The sequence below is a fragment of the Acanthochromis polyacanthus genome, chromosome 3 (genome assembly GCF_021347895.1).
Source record: "Acanthochromis polyacanthus isolate Apoly-LR-REF ecotype Palm Island chromosome 3, KAUST_Apoly_ChrSc, whole genome shotgun sequence".
Lineage (NCBI taxonomy): Eukaryota > Metazoa > Chordata > Actinopteri > Pomacentridae > Acanthochromis > Acanthochromis polyacanthus.
The window spans coordinates 36,197,255-36,214,867 of NC_067115.1; the positions used below are offsets into that span (position 1 = coordinate 36,197,255).

At 40.7% G+C, this 17,613-nt stretch overlaps 1 protein-coding gene across 1 annotated transcript in view; it reads left to right on the plus strand.

Moving 5' to 3' along the window:
• Positions 1–9,374, plus strand: part of dchs2 (dachsous cadherin-related 2) — a 41,633-nt gene extending 32,259 nt beyond the window's left edge. Inside the window, exons 14-20 of the mRNA XM_051945828.1 lie at positions 70–183; positions 829–1,040; positions 1,155–1,306; positions 2,447–2,577; positions 2,979–3,265; positions 4,459–4,600; positions 5,753–9,374. Of these exons, the coding sequence (XP_051801788.1) occupies positions 70–183; positions 829–1,040; positions 1,155–1,306; positions 2,447–2,577; positions 2,979–3,265; positions 4,459–4,600; positions 5,753–8,352 (3,638 nt within the window). The 3' untranslated portion in view covers positions 8,353–9,374. The remainder of the gene's footprint in view (positions 1–69; positions 184–828; positions 1,041–1,154; positions 1,307–2,446; positions 2,578–2,978; positions 3,266–4,458; positions 4,601–5,752) is intronic.
• The last annotated feature ends 8,239 nt before the right edge of the window (positions 9,375–17,613 follow it).

Consider the following 17,613-nt stretch of genomic DNA (forward strand, 5'->3'; position numbering starts at 1 on the left):
GCCCTGTTCCTGCTGTTTTCACTGATAACATTAAAACCTCAATGATCTTTTCACTTTCTCTTTCTCAAGGTACTTGGATTGCAAAAGTGGAGGCCAGTGACCAAACCAACAGCAGACAGAGAGTCGCATACACCATATTTAGTGGCAACGAGAATCACATTTTCTCCATAAACCGTCACACAGGTAATAAACCCATGAAGTGCTGCTCTTGTCTCCAGTTCACTGGTGAGGATTATCAGATTGCTTTCTGAAGTTAAGCAAATAGCACAAATTCTCATTCATTCATCCTTTTATTTTCCACAGAAATGTCCAGAAATTTTTTTTGACCAGTTTGAACCATTTCTGGTTTACTTACTTTACGATATATAACTTTATCTGTCTGATTTTATTATGTTCTATTTGTTTTGGATTCCTGTCTGCATAAAGTAAACAAGCAGACTCATTTACAAAGTATTCTACTAAACGATCACCACAAAACTTGAACCTAAAAGTACTCCCTTTCAGCACTTTTAACAGATTAAAACTTCAGTTTTTCTTTCCATTACTCTATCTTCACTTTTCTATTATTTGGTAAAACAAGGCATCACAAGCCAAAGAGAAAAGGCCATGATCACAGCAGAACATGTAGAAGCATTAGACAGATACAATTATAAACCTGTAAACGTGCATAATATGGGTCGTTTTATTATTATTATTTGAAATATTTTCTTAAATGCATTTTAAAATACACAAATCCACTTTTGCCTCGATATAAACTGAGCCACACTTTCTCTAATGCTGTTCAGGATGCAGTTTGGTTGTTTACCTTCATGTTTCTGTCTTATGCAGGTGAGATCCGAGTCCAGAAAGACAACTCTCTGGACTTTGAGGTGAGTCCTGAGATCCACCTGGTGGTGCTGGCTGACAGTGGGCTGCAGACGGCTCACTGCAGAGTCTCCATCAGCCTGCAGGACGTCAACGACAATGCACCACAGTTTGAATACAGCAGCTACAGAACAGCCGTCTGGGAGGGACAAGTGCACAACACCTACATTATGCAGGTAAACTCAGTGGTTTAGCCCTCTTTGACTTTGGATGTAGATAATTTAATTCATTGTGATAAAATTGTGTAAAATAACCCCATTGATGCTGATGACTCCCCATGTTTCGGGCAGGTCTTTGCATCTGATGCTGACAGCGGTATGAATGGACAGATTGAATACTCCATCCTCTCTGGTAACCATAATGAAGCATTCATTTTGGACTCGGTGCGAGGCATCCTGGCTACCAACGTTTTACTGGACCGTGAGATCACTCCCTCGTACAAGTACGCCCAAACTTTACATTAAATTGTCAACTTTTATTGCATGTGTGGCATTTAAAGGAGGACTATAACAGTTTATGGTTCTACTTATAAAAGTAAAGAGCCAACATCCTGCTTCCTAAGTTCTGCAGCAACTGGATTAAATGTGTATCTTCTTCTGTACTTGTTTGTAAATGTGAGAGTATTTCATCCAGGATAACACAATTACTTTCCTGGCATTTGTGCTTGGAGTTGCAGTTGTTTTGAGACAAGACTTCTGTATTAGTTTAAAAGTTCCTACTGTGTCTGGCAGGAATGTTAATGTGCAAATGACAAACACATTACTTATCTCTATGTGGCTCCTGCAAGCTCAAGCAGAATATAAATTTGAAGAAGTTTAATAAGTAAAAATGCGTGTACACATGTAAATAGACAAGAAGGATGTTAAAGGTCACATCCTGCATTTTGCAAACTTGTTGAAATGGGCCTCTGATCCTGATCCAGTAATTTCATTATGACTGAATCCTGATATTGTTCCATCAAAAGAAAGTTGTTGGACAGATTTATTGACACAATTAAAGTAAAATGGAATATACGTATGCTGTAGCTATAACAGACAAACTGCTTGACTGCTCTGTAATTCCTGCTTTGCAAAATGTAGCCTTGTACAACAGTCAGAAATCTGCTTGACTGAAACTACAGTTTCTGATTTTAGAAAAAAAAAGTGCAAATGTCTGGAACAGCTCATTTTAGTTTTTCATATTTACTTGTATCTTGTACATTTCCTACCAAATTGAATTGAACTGAATTATGCTAGTTTAATTCAATTTTATTTATATAGCGCCATTTCACAACATGTCATCTCATAGCACTTCACATAGTGAGGTACAGACCTTACAAATTTTAAACAAGGAAAAGAGAACCCAACAATCCAAATTTGCCTTTGAATTCCCTATGAGCAAGCAGTCAGCGACGCTTGGAGGGAGAAAACACTCAGACCTAACCAGGCTCAAGGAAGCGAGCCATCTGCCTTGACTGGTTGGGTTGAGATTGATGATGAGGGTGGTGGTGGTAGCAGGATAGCAGATGAAGAACAGACACCCAGCACATCCATAATACGCATTTGGATGAACAGGATCGTTTTGTTGCTGCTCGATGTTTCAGGTTGGTTCTGCAGGCAGCAGACAGGGGGAAACCTCCGCTCAGCAGCACCGCCACCGTTAGAGTCCAAGTGGTGGACGTCAACGACAACAGTCCCGCCATCCCACCGATGGAGCCTGTGGTTATAGCTGAGAGTAAGCCTCACTCGTCTAACTGCTCTGACATTTCACTGATTGATAGACTCTTTTTACGTTCTTCTTCCAATTATGATATATTGCACTACTATTTACATCTGTAAATACACTGTACTGGCATCTGTAAATATCTATTTATGTGCACACCAGCCAGGCAATTTTTACTACACTATTGCACTATCAATTTCATTGCATTACTTGTTTCTCAGTGTCTCTTTTTTGTTTTTGTACTGTGCCTTGCATGTTTGCACCAGAGTCTGAGAGAAACAACATTTTAATTCTGACTATGTCTTGTGCAATAAAGTAGACTTTGACTTAACTTATCAGGACTCATTGTAGAACAGGATTTAAATGGGGGTGCAGTGCATTTATAGTAACCATATTTGTTATTCTCTAACTAGACCTCCCAGCTGGTTACATGGTCACCCAGGTGTCTGCAAACGACGTTGACCTGAGCTCAACCATCACCTACAGCTTCTCAGACAACAGCAGCATCAGAGCTCCCTTCGCCATCGACCGGTACACCGGTGTCATCACTCTGACTCGAGCTCTGGACTACGAAGAGCAGAAGGAATACACTCTGACAGTGTGGGCGTCCGATTCCCTGCATCAGACCACTGGAGATGTTAAAGTCCAGGTGCTTGATGTCAACGACAACGCTCCAGTCTTCAGCCAGGTCTCCTACCAGGTACAGATGATGTGTTGATCAATCTAATGCCAGAGATGATTCGTGAGATTCTAACACAAGACTAATATTTTTTGAGCTGTAAGAAAGCTTCCATTATTGTTATTGTTATTGTTATTGTTATAAAGTAAAATAAGATTTCATCCAAGTGATTTGGTCTTTCACTTCCATAAATATCCAGGAGTCTATACGTCCTAACTTCTAGTTCCTACTACAGTCAGATCCAGATTCTAAATGCAAATACCGCACTTGAAATAAACTGTAGACCTTTTATCTGACATTGAACAGCTGAGCAGCAAGTTGTCCACTTTCTTTTGGTCCCTTTAAAAGGTAGAGTGCACATCTAAAATGTTTTGTAATTCCTGCTCCCTTCACCTGATTTGGATGAAATACCCTCAATTTAAAGCTGAAAGTGTGCACTTGAAGTACATCTGGGCTGTTTAATTTCAAATCCACTGTGGTGGTGCACAGAGCCTAAATGTCCAAATATTTATGGACCTGACTGTATGAGTCAATCTTAAAAAAAAAAAACACTAGAACCTACATTTCCCATAAGGCAGCTGTTCTTTCATTCGACTCCCACCTTGTTTCTTAAATGCTCATAGTTTTCATCCCCACAAATCCAGTTAATTTATTTTTTCAGTTTAGAAATTGAAGTCTCAACCTAAATCAGAGGTATCCCTATCACGGAAGATTTAATGTTGGGACAGACTTTCTAAAACTCTTTTCAGAGCTATTGAAGCATCATACAGGCTGAATATACTCCTCAATATGAGTAACTAAACTGAACCTGATGTAAAATTGAGTGGAGTGACCGTTTTAGTGAGAGGTTACTATGAGAGCCATCAGGTATGTGGTTGTAAATTATTTATAAAATGTTTTCCACTTTAACTTCTTGATTTGAATTAGTTTATTTGATTGGTAATAAATAGAATCTGCTCCAGATGTTCTGCAGCTCATTTGTCCACTTAAACATGTAGACTGTTATAGGAGTTATCCTTCTAAAGAAGAAGACTATATATGAGCCAGAAAACCAGCACCTGGAAACCTAAAAGTTATTCTTATTTATATGGTATTATTAAATCATTGTTAGCCATTAATAAAACAATTATAACCCCTTCATAAAGTGACAGTAATACGTGACTGGATGCAGAGTATACACCAAGACGTGATTCATTATTCGTTTCCTGTTTAAGGTGGAATTGTCGGAGCTGGTTTCAGCCGATGCATTAGTTCTGTCAGTGTCCGCTACCGACAGAGACTCTGGACTCAATGGCAAAATCCGCTACCGATTGCTTTCATCTCCACTGCAAGGCTTTTACATCCATCCAGACAATGGTAAGACCAGTTTAACTGTGCAACAGCTCTGATATACAACAGACAGCATAACATCACTGTATACTCTATGTTCTACAAACAATATATAGTCCTGCAAAAGACATTTCTTCTTGCCTTACAATCTTTATGATTTGTAATTGGTGGTTTTATTTTCATATCCATCAATCCTACTCTGTCAATTAAAATCTGTTTTCTGGTGTAGTTAATGGGGAACATGCCAAAGTAAAGGGCACAGAGACAGTCTTTGCGTGGTAGTGAGCAGCTCAGCTCTCAATGTGTAAGGTTACTAGGGGTTTTCTTTCTGCTAGCAGCAGCTTATTTCGCCACTGTTTATATTTTTGAATGCTTGTGCAAGGGAGTTTCTTGGACAAGGGGAATGAGAAGGCAATTAAGTCATTGAGATATAGTGCTTCAGATGAGCCGTGCCTATGCCATTATCTTCCTTTAAAAAAAATCCTTAAACCCAAGCAAGAAGATAAATCCTGAAACCAAAGTAGCCTTTTTTACTCAAGAGTGATTTATGAGTTTCTATTATGTTTGAACCCCAAATTCAATATTAGAGAAGTGCATTTGCTTCGTTTGTGGTGAGGAGCACTGGTGGAAAGTTGCATCATTATTGAATAAAACTCTCTAACTATAATCCAGAAGTTTTAATGTGGTGCTGTCTGTGGTACAGAGCCTCTGTTTTTCCATGCTCATGTGTGTCACAAACAGTGGATGATGCCTCTTTAGACTTAAGCCTCAGAATGAATACAGTCATCTTGTAGAAAAGTTTAAGTGGCAGTGAAGTGGAATAATAAATTGGATGGACAAACTGTTGCCATCCAACAAGAAAATTGCTTTTACAGTCTACACATGGAATTCATTTCAGAATAGTTACACGGGAAATGATGTTGCGCTGCGGTGTCTAATGACCAGGGCAATTTTGATGTTACTCTCGATATATTGTCACACACGCAGACATATTTTACAGCTGTTGTTCTTCAGAGAAACATGTCAGCGTGTTTTTCAAACCGTATGTTAAAGCTATTGAAAGGTCTTATATTTTACACTAGTGAGACCACATTTTAGGTGTTTCCATATTGGTTTTGATTTAATACCAAATATTTCAGTAAGAATACGATATTCTTTACTACATTTCTTGTCTTGCAGGTTCTGTTTTCACCAACAAGGCATTAAAGGCAATCACAAACAGCAACCTGATCCATCTACTGGTTGAGGCTAGAGATGGAGGCGACCCTATGCGCTCTACTGTCACTTCCATAGACGTGCTGATCGTGGACATCAACGATCACGAACCTTTGTTTCATCAGGACATCTACACACTCACCGTCCCGGAGGACACACCCACAGATACCACCCTGCTAACTCTGTCTGCTGAAGACCAAGACTGGAGCCCTGAAAACACCCATTTGGACTACAGCATCGTCAGGGGAAATGAGGAGGGAAGATTCTGCCTGGAAGTGAAGATGATTCCAGTTGAGAATCAGATGAAACATGTAGGAAAGCTTGTTCTGTGCAACCCTTTGGATCGCGAGACCATGGAGAGCTATGCGCTAACCGTTAGCGTGTCTGATCGGGGAACTCCGCCATTGAATAGCTCTGCCATCGTTATGGTGACAGTGATGGACTGCAACGACAATGCCCCCATCTTTTCCAGCACTGAGTACCACGCTCAGGTGAGTGAGAACAGCCAGATAGGTACCAGACTCGTTCAAGTCAGTGCTCAGGATCCAGACCTGGGAATCAACAGCCTTTTGCGGTATGACATTATATCTGGGAACAGCAAAGGCCACCTCAAGCTTGACCCTCAGTCTGGTCTTTTGGTGGTCAACCACTTGCTGGATTATGAGGAAGACTCAAAATACACCCTCACCATCCGAGCATCGGATGGCGGCGAATCATCCGAACACCATAAGGTGGCTTTCACAGTTGTCTTCATCACAGTGCTGGATGAGAATGACAACACTCCATATTTCATGTTCCCTACAGTTAACTGTTCTGTTCTGGAGAATCTCCCAGCGTTCACCCACGCATGTTCTGTCCATGCGGTTGACAACGACTTAGGCACCTATGGCCAGCTCACCTACTCTATTCTGTCCTCCTGCTTCATGGACTACGGCAGCGGCAGCCCGGAGAGGAAGGAGGCCTTTGCCATCGACCCTCTTACGGGCGACATTCACACCAGACAAACATTTGATTACGAACGAGAGAGCGAGTACTGTTTTGTCGTGGAGGCCAGGGACAAAGGCGACAAAGCAGCGACAGTGAGAGTGCAGGTGGCCATCAAGGGAGTGGATGAGTTCAGTCCCATCTTCACCCAAAAGCAGTACCACTTCCTCCTGCCAGAAAACGTGAAGCCCGGAGAGACAGTCGGCTACGTGATGGCGATGGACCATGATGCCGGGGTGGACGGACTGGTGGAGTATTCTTTTGTGAATTTGTCGCCGTTCTTCTCGATTAACAAAACAGTTGGTGCCATCTCTGTGTCTGGTCCTGTGTTTCGCAGAAGAGGCAGTCACATCAATGACGACGTGGTGGAACTGGTTGTGTCTGCAGGGAGCCCGAGATTGGGCTCCAAGACCACAACGTGCCTGGTTTTTGTCAACATCTCCAGTTCAGCAGAAGCACTGACCGGGGTTCCTCTTGATGCACACATGCTTAGTCTGAGCGTCTCACTAATCATGTTCGTGTTTGTCCTTGCCATTTTTGTGGGCTTGGTTCTCAGGTACAAGCTCAAGGAAGCTGCCATCAGAAAGGCTGCTACCATTGCTGCACACTTGAACTCCAGCTCGGGCTCCATCAGTAGATCCAATGGCCAAAGTGACATATCTCTGCAGGAGATGACGCGACCCAGTCTCTTATTAACCAAGAGGGACATCGCACTCCCGTACAATCCGTCAGACTCAAGTGGCCGTGGATCAGCGGAAGGTGAGACAGCTGAGGACCAGGAGATCAAGTGGATCAATGAGTTCCCCTGCCGGAAACGAGATGAGCCCGGCAAACAGACTACAGAGATCCCGGACTCTGCCTTACCTGGAGATAATATCTCCTGCCACTCTATCGATGTAGGACCTGAGCACATTTTAGCAGTCAATAAATGTTTAGTCTCAGGGATGCCCAGCACAGAAAGTCTCCACCACTTCAAAGAGGAGGGAGGAGGTGAGGGACTACTTCCTGCAATACTCAGGGTGAGAGATTTGGAGGAGAACGTGAGAACGAAAGGGTACCCGCCCCTTTCTGAAGCCCAAGCCTCTGAGGATTGTCTGTCCTCGCTATTTTGTCTGGAGGAGCAGCTACAGGGCAGCTACAACTGGGACTACCTTTTAGATTGGGAGCCACACTTCCAGACTCTGGCGTCTGTATTCACAGATATCGGGATGCTTCCTGACGAGGAGCTTCAAGGCGGCCGTGAGGACTTAGCAGCAGAGTCGAGCTGCCTCATGTACCCACCGCCTCTTATAACTGGGGTGGCTCAGCCTGGCATTAGGACAGTTCCCCCTCGAAAGCCGGGTCGAGTACCAACCCTGAGCAGGAAGCCCTCTTACCGCAAATATGCTTATTCCCCCCTAGCCAGAAACACAGGACTCACCCCATCAGCTATGACACCCACTTTCTCCCCGTCACTGTCGTCTCTCACTATCAGGACCCCCAGTGCTTCACCAGTAGTCTCAGAGACCGGGGTGGGGGGGATCAGACTTGACTCAGGGCCCCTCACTGCAAGCCTTTTGGAAGCAGAAATACAGGTGTAAACACCAACTTTGACCAAGTTTATCTGTGACATTCGATTTTACCCTTAATTTGCCATCTGGAGGATTTTTCAGGGACGCCGCACAGTTCAGTTTTTGATTCATTGACATTCTGATGTACTCCTGGACTCCATCATTATCACATTTTCATTTTTATGAATTTAGACACAATGGTTTTGTGAGGCTAAACTTGAGGGGGTGATATCAACATAATATAGTGATTTAATTACTTAGGTTGAGGTTGATTTCATAACTCGCTTCTGTAATAAAACTAAACAAATGCTTGGAAAAGACTGAACTCAGGCCTGTCTTGCATTCTGTTCTTGTAATGCAACAGTTTGAATGAGAGCAGATGTTCTAGTTGGCAATTAATTGCAGAATATTTTAATGTAAACATGTTTATATCTGCAGAAAATGAAACACTTTGTTATTGCAGTTGGTTGCAGCTTCTAAATGGAAACTTTTATACGGTTGGTTTAACTGTAATAACCAAAGAAAGGCAACATTGTTATGTGGTTTTGTCTATCTTCCTGGAATCATAAAAAAAATGTGTTTTAAATCCAGGCCCTTTCTTGCCTCCTTCTTCTTTAATGTATTCTGCCAATGAAACGTCAATAAAATCCAATGACAAACAGAACTTATTTTATTCCTTTGATTTAGGGCTGAATTTAATATCATATTCAGCCTTTTAAAGCTAGAAAAAAAAGTCTGCATGTATGCAGACTTCATCCAAAACTAAAAGAAACGAGAAGGGATTCTTCACTGACAGTAATTTTGTTCAGATTCCAGAAATGGAATTATATTGTCTTGCTGTCGCTGTTCAGAAACCAGTTCCAGATACTGGCTGTTGTACTTTATCCTCATGAACAGAAATGGTCTGTTTGCTCCGTTATTGTTTCTGTCTGTGCTGACTGTCAGCTGACTGGATACCCTGATAATAAACAGCACTTTATGTACAATTTGAAGAGAATTGTAAGACTTTAAATATTAATAAATTTGCAAAAAATGGATTTGCAATAAAGAAACTCTCTTCTGTATTTTTCTTGCATGCAACATTTAAAATGTTTGTTTTCAAGGAGGACTTATTGATGTGTACGAGTATGTGTACTTTGAAATGTTCAGACACGACTTCTTGCTGTAAATGACAAGTAAAATGCGAAAATAGCAAAGGTATTATTCTTTTAGTGGTACAATGATGGAACTAACTACAAAAATTATTTTAAAAAATTATAAGATTAAAGAGATCATTAGATGTAATTTTACCAGAAAGGGCAAACACTTCACTGCTGTGTTTATAGGGAATATCGGAACTGAAGTGCGTCTTGAAGAATTAGATTTTGTTTTCAATTTTCACCTTTTTAAATGTTTTTCTACAACAAGTATCCAAAGTTCAAATCAATTCAAAATACAGTCCATATTATTCTTTCTGGGACTTCTCGCTTTCTGTTTTTGTGTGCATGTTTTTACTTAGATAATCATGCATTTTCCATAAATTGGATGGATGGATGGATGGATGGATGGATGGATGGATGGATGGATGGATGGATGATAGATAGATAGATAGATAGATAGATAGATAGATAGATAGATAGATAGATAGATAGATAGATAGATATAAATAAGGTGTTCCATTCGGTTAAGGAGCAGTGTTTTGACCCAGACGAGCTTTGTCAGTTTTCAGACCTTTTACAGCATTTCCAGTATTTCCCTTTCATCACTTTCATCTGTGGTGCCAAACTCCTCGGCTTGGCTTTAGAACAACAGTGATGAGCCGCCTCCTCAGATTGCTGTAATAGAATCAAATCATTCATTCTCCATTGTTTCCATAAAGAAATGCAGCATCCAAAGATGTTGTCAGGTTTAAACGCTATTGACAGTCTCAGATCCCTGCCTGACTGTTTGCTGATCTCTGGTTTACAACCTGTGAATCTGCATCTGCAATGATTGCAGTGATTCAAAAGAGAAATATGTGTTAAATGTAAACTCAGTGTGATTATTGTGTACCAGTGTCCATCAGTTTTTTGACAACCCAACTCTTACTGATAGATCAGAAAATGCCTCATCGTTTGTGAGTAATCATTGCAGTTTCTCCTCCTTTATTTAAGAAGAACAGCAATCTGAATATGTTGCCTCTCCAAGAAAAGTAAGAAACCTGAAGTGCTCCAACATGGCTCCACTTGGTCTGCTGTTAATCCAAATGTGTTGCCCTCGGGGAACTTATGAGCTGAGGAAGCTGAGGAGCTAAAGTCTTTATCAGATAGATTCATGAAATATAACAAACAGTCAGGCCTCAAACCGTACTTGCCAAGTGTGACCTGTACGTGGTCGCTGATAGCTGCATAATTATTTATTGACTCAATTCGGTCCCTCCTCTGCACCTCGGTGGGTTCTGACAAACTCTGCACTCTTCTGTATTTGTGGTTTCAATGGCTCCGGTGATGGAAGAGATCTCTCACCATATCAGGTGATCTGACCAAACAAGCTTCTGTGTCTCAGCACAGAGCTCCACAGTCGACACAAGTTGTGTAAAGAGCTGTCAAACTGATCCATTTACGCCGCCTGTCACTCAGCCGGGCAAGTAAATCTGGTAAGAAAGGTCAGGAAATCTTGAGTACAATAATATTTTTCAGCACTTGCACAAAGACAGAGAGATTTCTAGATTATGTTCAATACATGCTAAAGGTAACTTAACATCAGGAGTCCTGAACATGGCCAGAGGAATCCTCCCACACTCTGTACTGGTTATGGTATATGCTCAGATATTAGATGGTTTTTGTGTGGTAATTTAATAAACTATAAATACAAATAATTTAGGGAATTTTCAACAATACTGAAATGAACATCTAAAAACTAAATTTTGACAATGAGATGGTCTCATGATTTTACTGAATAGCAACTTTGTTTTCACTTCAGTCTGATGGTTCCTGTTGACAGGATCCGTCAGTTTAAAGCTTTCAATTCATGGTCTACGTATGTGAACACTCCACACTGCATTCTGATAGAGTCGCGTTTCGAGTGAGGGAGCATTGCGTTGCCTGCACCTCATTAGCATAAAGTAGCCTACATCTCAACTTTATGCAAATGAGGTGCATCGAGCGGAGGTCCGACGCCTCGTGAAACTTTCCTAAGACCTCTACAATAGCTGTTTTTGAACTAACATGAGGACGGATTCAGCAGCTTGTGTCTCTCCTCAAACATTTTCAGAAATACTTTACACTGAACTGCTTTTATAATAAAAGAGAAAGTTTGTGACCAAGCTGCCGTGTTGGTCCGACGCCTCTGCAGGACTGAAGGTAAAGTGCCTTCAACCTTCAACCTACCTCAGCAACTGTAAGTTTAGAGGTTTTGCGAAAGTTTCATGAGGTGTTGGACCTCTGCTTGACTCTCCTCATTTGCATTAAGCTGAGATCTAAGTTGTTTTATGCAAATGAGATGTGGGCAGCAAGCTGGCAATGCGATACCCCATTGCTCGAAATGCGACACAACGCTACCAGAATGCAGTGTGAAGGGTTTCAGATCGAAAATGAATAGAAAGCGTTGAACTGACGGATCCTGTGGACATGTACCATAGAGGTAGAGTGTCTGTCATGTGACCCGCTAGTGACATGCCTATCAAGCGCCCAATGTTGGGAAACAGCGTGTTGTGTCATGTGTGAAGAAGGCCTTTCCTGCACCAAAACCAACAGAAGTGAGGTTCGGTATTTGGTGTTTGACATGTTAATTTTTAAAAAATAGGTTGTTTTAAGAGTCTTTATTAGAGAGTTTTCATCTTCCTGCTGTAATTGGTTGATTGTTTCTCCAACCTTATTACTGAGTCTGATCCTTGATCTGTCATAGAAAAGGACAAAGACCATGACCTTCAGTCCTTTTTGCAGCTAGGTTTGCCCAGGACTAGAGTTAGAATCTCCAATCTGAGGCTGTGGTTCTCTGCCCTAAGTGAAAGAGTTTAGGTATCTCAGGTTTTTGTGCAAGATTGACAGATAAATAAGGTGTGAAATGGACATATAGATCGGGGCAGTATCCACAGCTGTTGTACCGTGTGGATTGGACTTTCATAGTGAAAAAGGAGATGAGACAAAAGGCAAATCTCACCAGTACGGTCTACACACGTGGACAAAATTGTTGGTACCCCTCAGTTAAAGAAGGAAAAACCCACAATTCTCACTGAAATCACTTGAAACTCACAAAAGTAACAATAAATAAAAATTTATTGAAAATTAAATAATCAAAAACAGCCATTACTTTTGAATTGTTGATTAACATAATTATTTAAAAAAACAAACTAATGAAACAGGCCTGGACAAAAATGATGGTACCTCTATAAAAGATTGAAAACTATTTGACCAGAGTGACATGATTAACTCAGGTGTGTCATTTAATTGACATCACAGGTGTTTCCAAACTCATAATCAGTCAGTCTGCCTATTTAAAGGGAGACAAGTAGTCACCCTGCTGTTTGGTGAAAAGGTGTGTACCACACTGAACATGGACAACAGAAAGCGAAGGAGAGAATTGTCCCAGGACATCCGAAAAAAAATTATAGACAAACATCTTAAAGGTAAAGGCTATAAGACCATCTCTAAACAGCTTGAAGTTCCTGTGACAACAGTGGCTCATATTATTCGGAAGTTCAAGACCCACGGGAGAGTAGCCAACCTCCCTGGACGTGGCCGCAAGAGGAAAATTGATGACAAATTGAAGAGACGGATCGTTGGAATTGTATCCAAAGAGCCCAGAGCAACCTCCAAAGAAATTAAAGGTGAACTCCAAGGCCAAGGTACATCAGTGTCAGATCGCACCATTCGTCGTTGTTTGAGCCAAAGTGGACTTCATGGGAGACGACCAAGGAGGACACCACTGCTGAAAAATACTCATAAAAAAGCCAGACTGGAATTTGCAAAAATGCATGTTGACAAGCCACAAAGCTTCTGGGAGAATGTCCTTTGGACAGATGAGACCAAACTGGAGCTTTTTGGTAAGGCACATCAACTCTATGTTCATAGACTCAAAAACCAAGCATACGAAGAAAAGAACACTGTCCCTACGGTGAAACATGGAGGAGGCTCAGTAATGTTTTGGGGCTGCTTTGCTGCATCTGGCACAGGGTGTCTTGAAAGTGTGCAAGGTACGATGAAATCTAAAGACTATCAAGGCATTCTGGAGAGAAATGTGCTGCCTAGTGTCAGAAAGCTTGGTCTCAGTCGCAGGTCATGGGTCTTCCAACAGGACAACGATCCAAAACACACAGCCAAAAACACCCAAGAATGGCTGAGAGAAAAGTGTTGGACTATTCTAAAGTGGCCTTCTATGAGCCCAGATCTGAATCCCATTGAACATATGTGGAAGGAGCTGAAACATGCCATTTGGAGAAGACACCCATCAAACCTGAGACAACTGGAGCTGTTTGCTCATGAGGAGTGGGCCAAAATACCTGTTGACAGCTGCAGAACGCTCATTGACAAATACAGAAATCGTTTAATTGCAGTGATTGCCTCAAAAGGTTGTGCAACAAAATATTAAGTTATGGGTACCATCATTTTTGTCCAGCCCTATTTCATTAGTTTGTTTTTTTAAATAATTATGTTAATCAACAATTCAAAAGTGATGGCTGATTTTGATTATTTAATTTTCAATAAATTTTTATTTATTGTTACTTTTGTGAGTTTCAAGTGATTTCAGTGAGAATTGTGGGTTTTTCCTTCTTTAACTGAGGGGTACCAACAATTTTGTCCACGTGTGTATGTTCCAACCATTGCATCTGCAACTCTTAAGCAGTGTCAAACATAGAATCAAATCAATTGAATTACTGTCTTTATTTTTTCTTTTCCAAAAATAGATTACTAGGCAGTATTAGTTGTTCTCTGCACGAACTGTCCCTGATGTACAAAGAAAGATGGTCTGTTGTTGTTTGGAGGCTAAATGAAGAGCACATTGTCAGATCAAAAACAACTACAAGAGGTCGAAGCAGACGGCCACCCACCCTCAGTCTGTTGGAGGGTTTTTTTCTGTTAAAAGTGAGTTTTTCTTCCCCACTGCCATCGATTGTGTACTAATCTGGGAATGTTGGATTTCTCTATAGTATCGTAAGTGTTGTAAGGTGTTGACCTTAGTATGGGAAGTGAGATGACTTGTGTTATGATTTGGTACTGTATTTAAAAAAAAAACGCTGAATGAAATCCTTATGCGATGCATAATGTCTCCTTGAGTCAAAGATATATGTGTGATCAGCTAATTTCAAGGGCAAATACTGTTTATTTGGATTTTATGAAGACTGAAGACAAAGTCGATTTTATTGCTCAGTTAAAGGCAACGTTCCATTTTAAAATGTACCTAATCTCTGCAGTGTTCCTCTAAATGAATGACTATAAGATCCTTGAGCTTGAATCTTGCGGGCCAGAAACTTAACTCAAGGCAAGTAATGATCTCCTCGCTCCATCATAACACGCAGTCATCTGTGCTAGATCCTCATTTGTCAGAAGAAGAGAAGATGAAGATCTCATAGTCCGGTCTGATTGTCAATTGGAAGAAGAGGCACTGTGATAAATAAAACACAGCTGTGTTCTCATCCTGTCTTGGATTTCATATGTGTCTCTATTTGCATTCTACTCAGATACATACTGGCCTCAGAACAAGCTCTGCATTGTGGTTTCTGGCTTGTATCACAGCAGACTCGAGGCTATATGATGCACAGATGGAATTTAGGTTACATTTAACTGGCAGAAAAACAGTCATTGAACAGGAAAGTGTAGCCTGAGCGACAGCTGGTGTTTAAATAAATGATTTTTAAAACGGTTTATATATCCAGTGTTGAAGGTTTTGACGGATCACTACCTGTTCCTCTTGGCAGAAAATGTGATTTGACAGACTAGATGACAATATGCAGAATGTTTGTCGACACATTTCTCGCAGATTGATTTGTGTTTAGAGGTTTTAACAGAAACAAATGTAAAATCTCATTAAATGTATTGATAGCGGTCTTATTCTTGTTTTTTATGTTTTCGTGCCAGAGAGTTGTCAAATAAAACTTGTGTATGTAATGAAGATTTGTAGCTTGAGCTATTCCTTACAAATTCCACCTGCTGCTAAAGAGCATTTAGAAACTCCTCTGAAGTTCTCTCACATGAAAAATGGCCCAGATTATAGACGAAATTCAAACTGGAAGATGAAACCACATCAGGAGTTCACATATTTTCTATCTATAATCAGTATTTTTTAGTTTAAAAAAATGCTATAGAAGTTGATTGGTTGTTTTTCCTTTGATTAAACCTCCTTAAAAATGTCTCCATGCTGTAAAATCACTAGCAGTGAGCAGATGTATGTAGAAAAGCCTTGATTTTTTTCATTGTGAAATTCATGCGTATAATGGATTTTTTTAAGTGTTTTTCTAACATAGCATTAATAATACGGTAATGTTGTAAATTTACAAGTGCTAAAGGGATTCTGAATAGAAAGCTGTTTTTTTATTACATACTTTCATTGTACATGGATGGCAGAAAGTCACTGACTTTAAATTCAATCAATCTATGTTAAATTTTGTGAAATTTTACAACTCATTGCATGCAGGTTTACATTATTGACACTGGGGTTCATACAGCTGCCTACCTTTCTGGCACATAACTACAGTGCTGCAGGCATATCTGGATTTTTTTCTGTCCATGGCACCATACATGTCAAATACAGTCACATAAATACCTGTCAAAGTATCCTAAATTACTTCGTGGTGGGTCTCGCTGAGTTCTCCAGGATTGCATTTTGCCCGATGACACACACTGACTCAGAAGGTGAAAACAACACCAGTCACGCTGCCATGGCCGGTAATGAATCCGTTTCAGGATGAGTCTGAAACAAAACAAAATGTGGAAAACTTGAAAGGGTCTGAAAACTTTCCGTAAGTACTGCATATAAGACAAGTCCTTACATGACTCCATACTCAGACACTTAACATTGGAAAACTTTTTTTATCTTAAAGGCAAACAGACTTGTGTTTAATGAAACTTAGAGTCAATTGCCAGTCTTGCAGTAAATTAATCACAGTGGTGCTTCGAGCTGAATGCTAACATTGGTATGCTAATATGAGAATGCTAACATATTGGCAGTTAACAGATTTGTCTTTTATCTTGTTGGATTATCATTTTAGCATGCCAGCATTAGCTAATGACTACAGAACAAATCATTCTTTCATGAACAAAACTTGTAGGAGTCCTCCAAAAAAGCTGAACATGTGTCAATTTTTGTCTATTATAGAAGCACTGTGGGTTCAGTCAAATGCATGCAAGCACATGTTTCTGGCTGATATAAACAGATGAATTCTTCTTTTTACTTGGGGTTTGTCACCATTAAACACAGAAGAACTTCCACAGTGATAACTGTCCTGTGGCCTGTGATGAGAAAGATAAACACAATTCACAGACTAGTTTCTCAGTGGGGATTAGGAATGTGTCTTGTTTGGGAAACTTAGAGTCATATCTCTGATTTTTGCAGATGATGTTGTTCCATTGGCTTCCTCAGGGTTGCTATCAGCTGGATGTAAAGCAGCTGAGATGAGTCAGCCCCTCCAATTCTGATGCCATTATTTTCTCCCAGAAATGAGTAGATTGCTCCCTCTGGCCACAAGTGTAAGAGTTTAACTAACTTTTCCGCAAAAATAGAGCATGAGATGGACTAGATGGATTGGTGCAGCATCAGCAGTAATGTGGGCTTTGTACTAGTCCATTGTGGTGAAGGAAGAGCTGTTCTAGGAGGCAAATCTCTCCATTTTCCAGTCGATCTGCATCCCAAGCCTCACCTGTGGTCGTGCTCTATGGGTAGTGATTGAAAGCATGAAATCACAAATACAGAGGGGGACTCAGCCTTATGTCAATTAAATTCTGCTGAGGTAGTTCAGGTATCTGATCAGGATGCCTCCAATGTGCCTTCTGTTGGGGGTTTTCTGGGCATGTACACCTAAGAGGAAACTGTGTGGTAGATTCACAACTGGTTGGAGGGATTACATACTTCATCCCGCCTGGGAATGTTTTAGAAGCCGTTACATGAGACTTGAAAGCGTTGCTGGGTGGAAGAAAGTGTGGAATGTCCTGCTTAACCTGCTGCCAGCATGACCCAACCATGTATAAGCAGATGTAAATAAATGGACGTTTCTCAACTTGGACTTTTTTGATCAACACAGCCGACTACACAGTTTTGTCACAGGATTGTTTTCTATTGGAATGTCAACTTACACTAAACACGAAGTGCAGCTGAGGCTAAAGGAAACAGGACATAAAC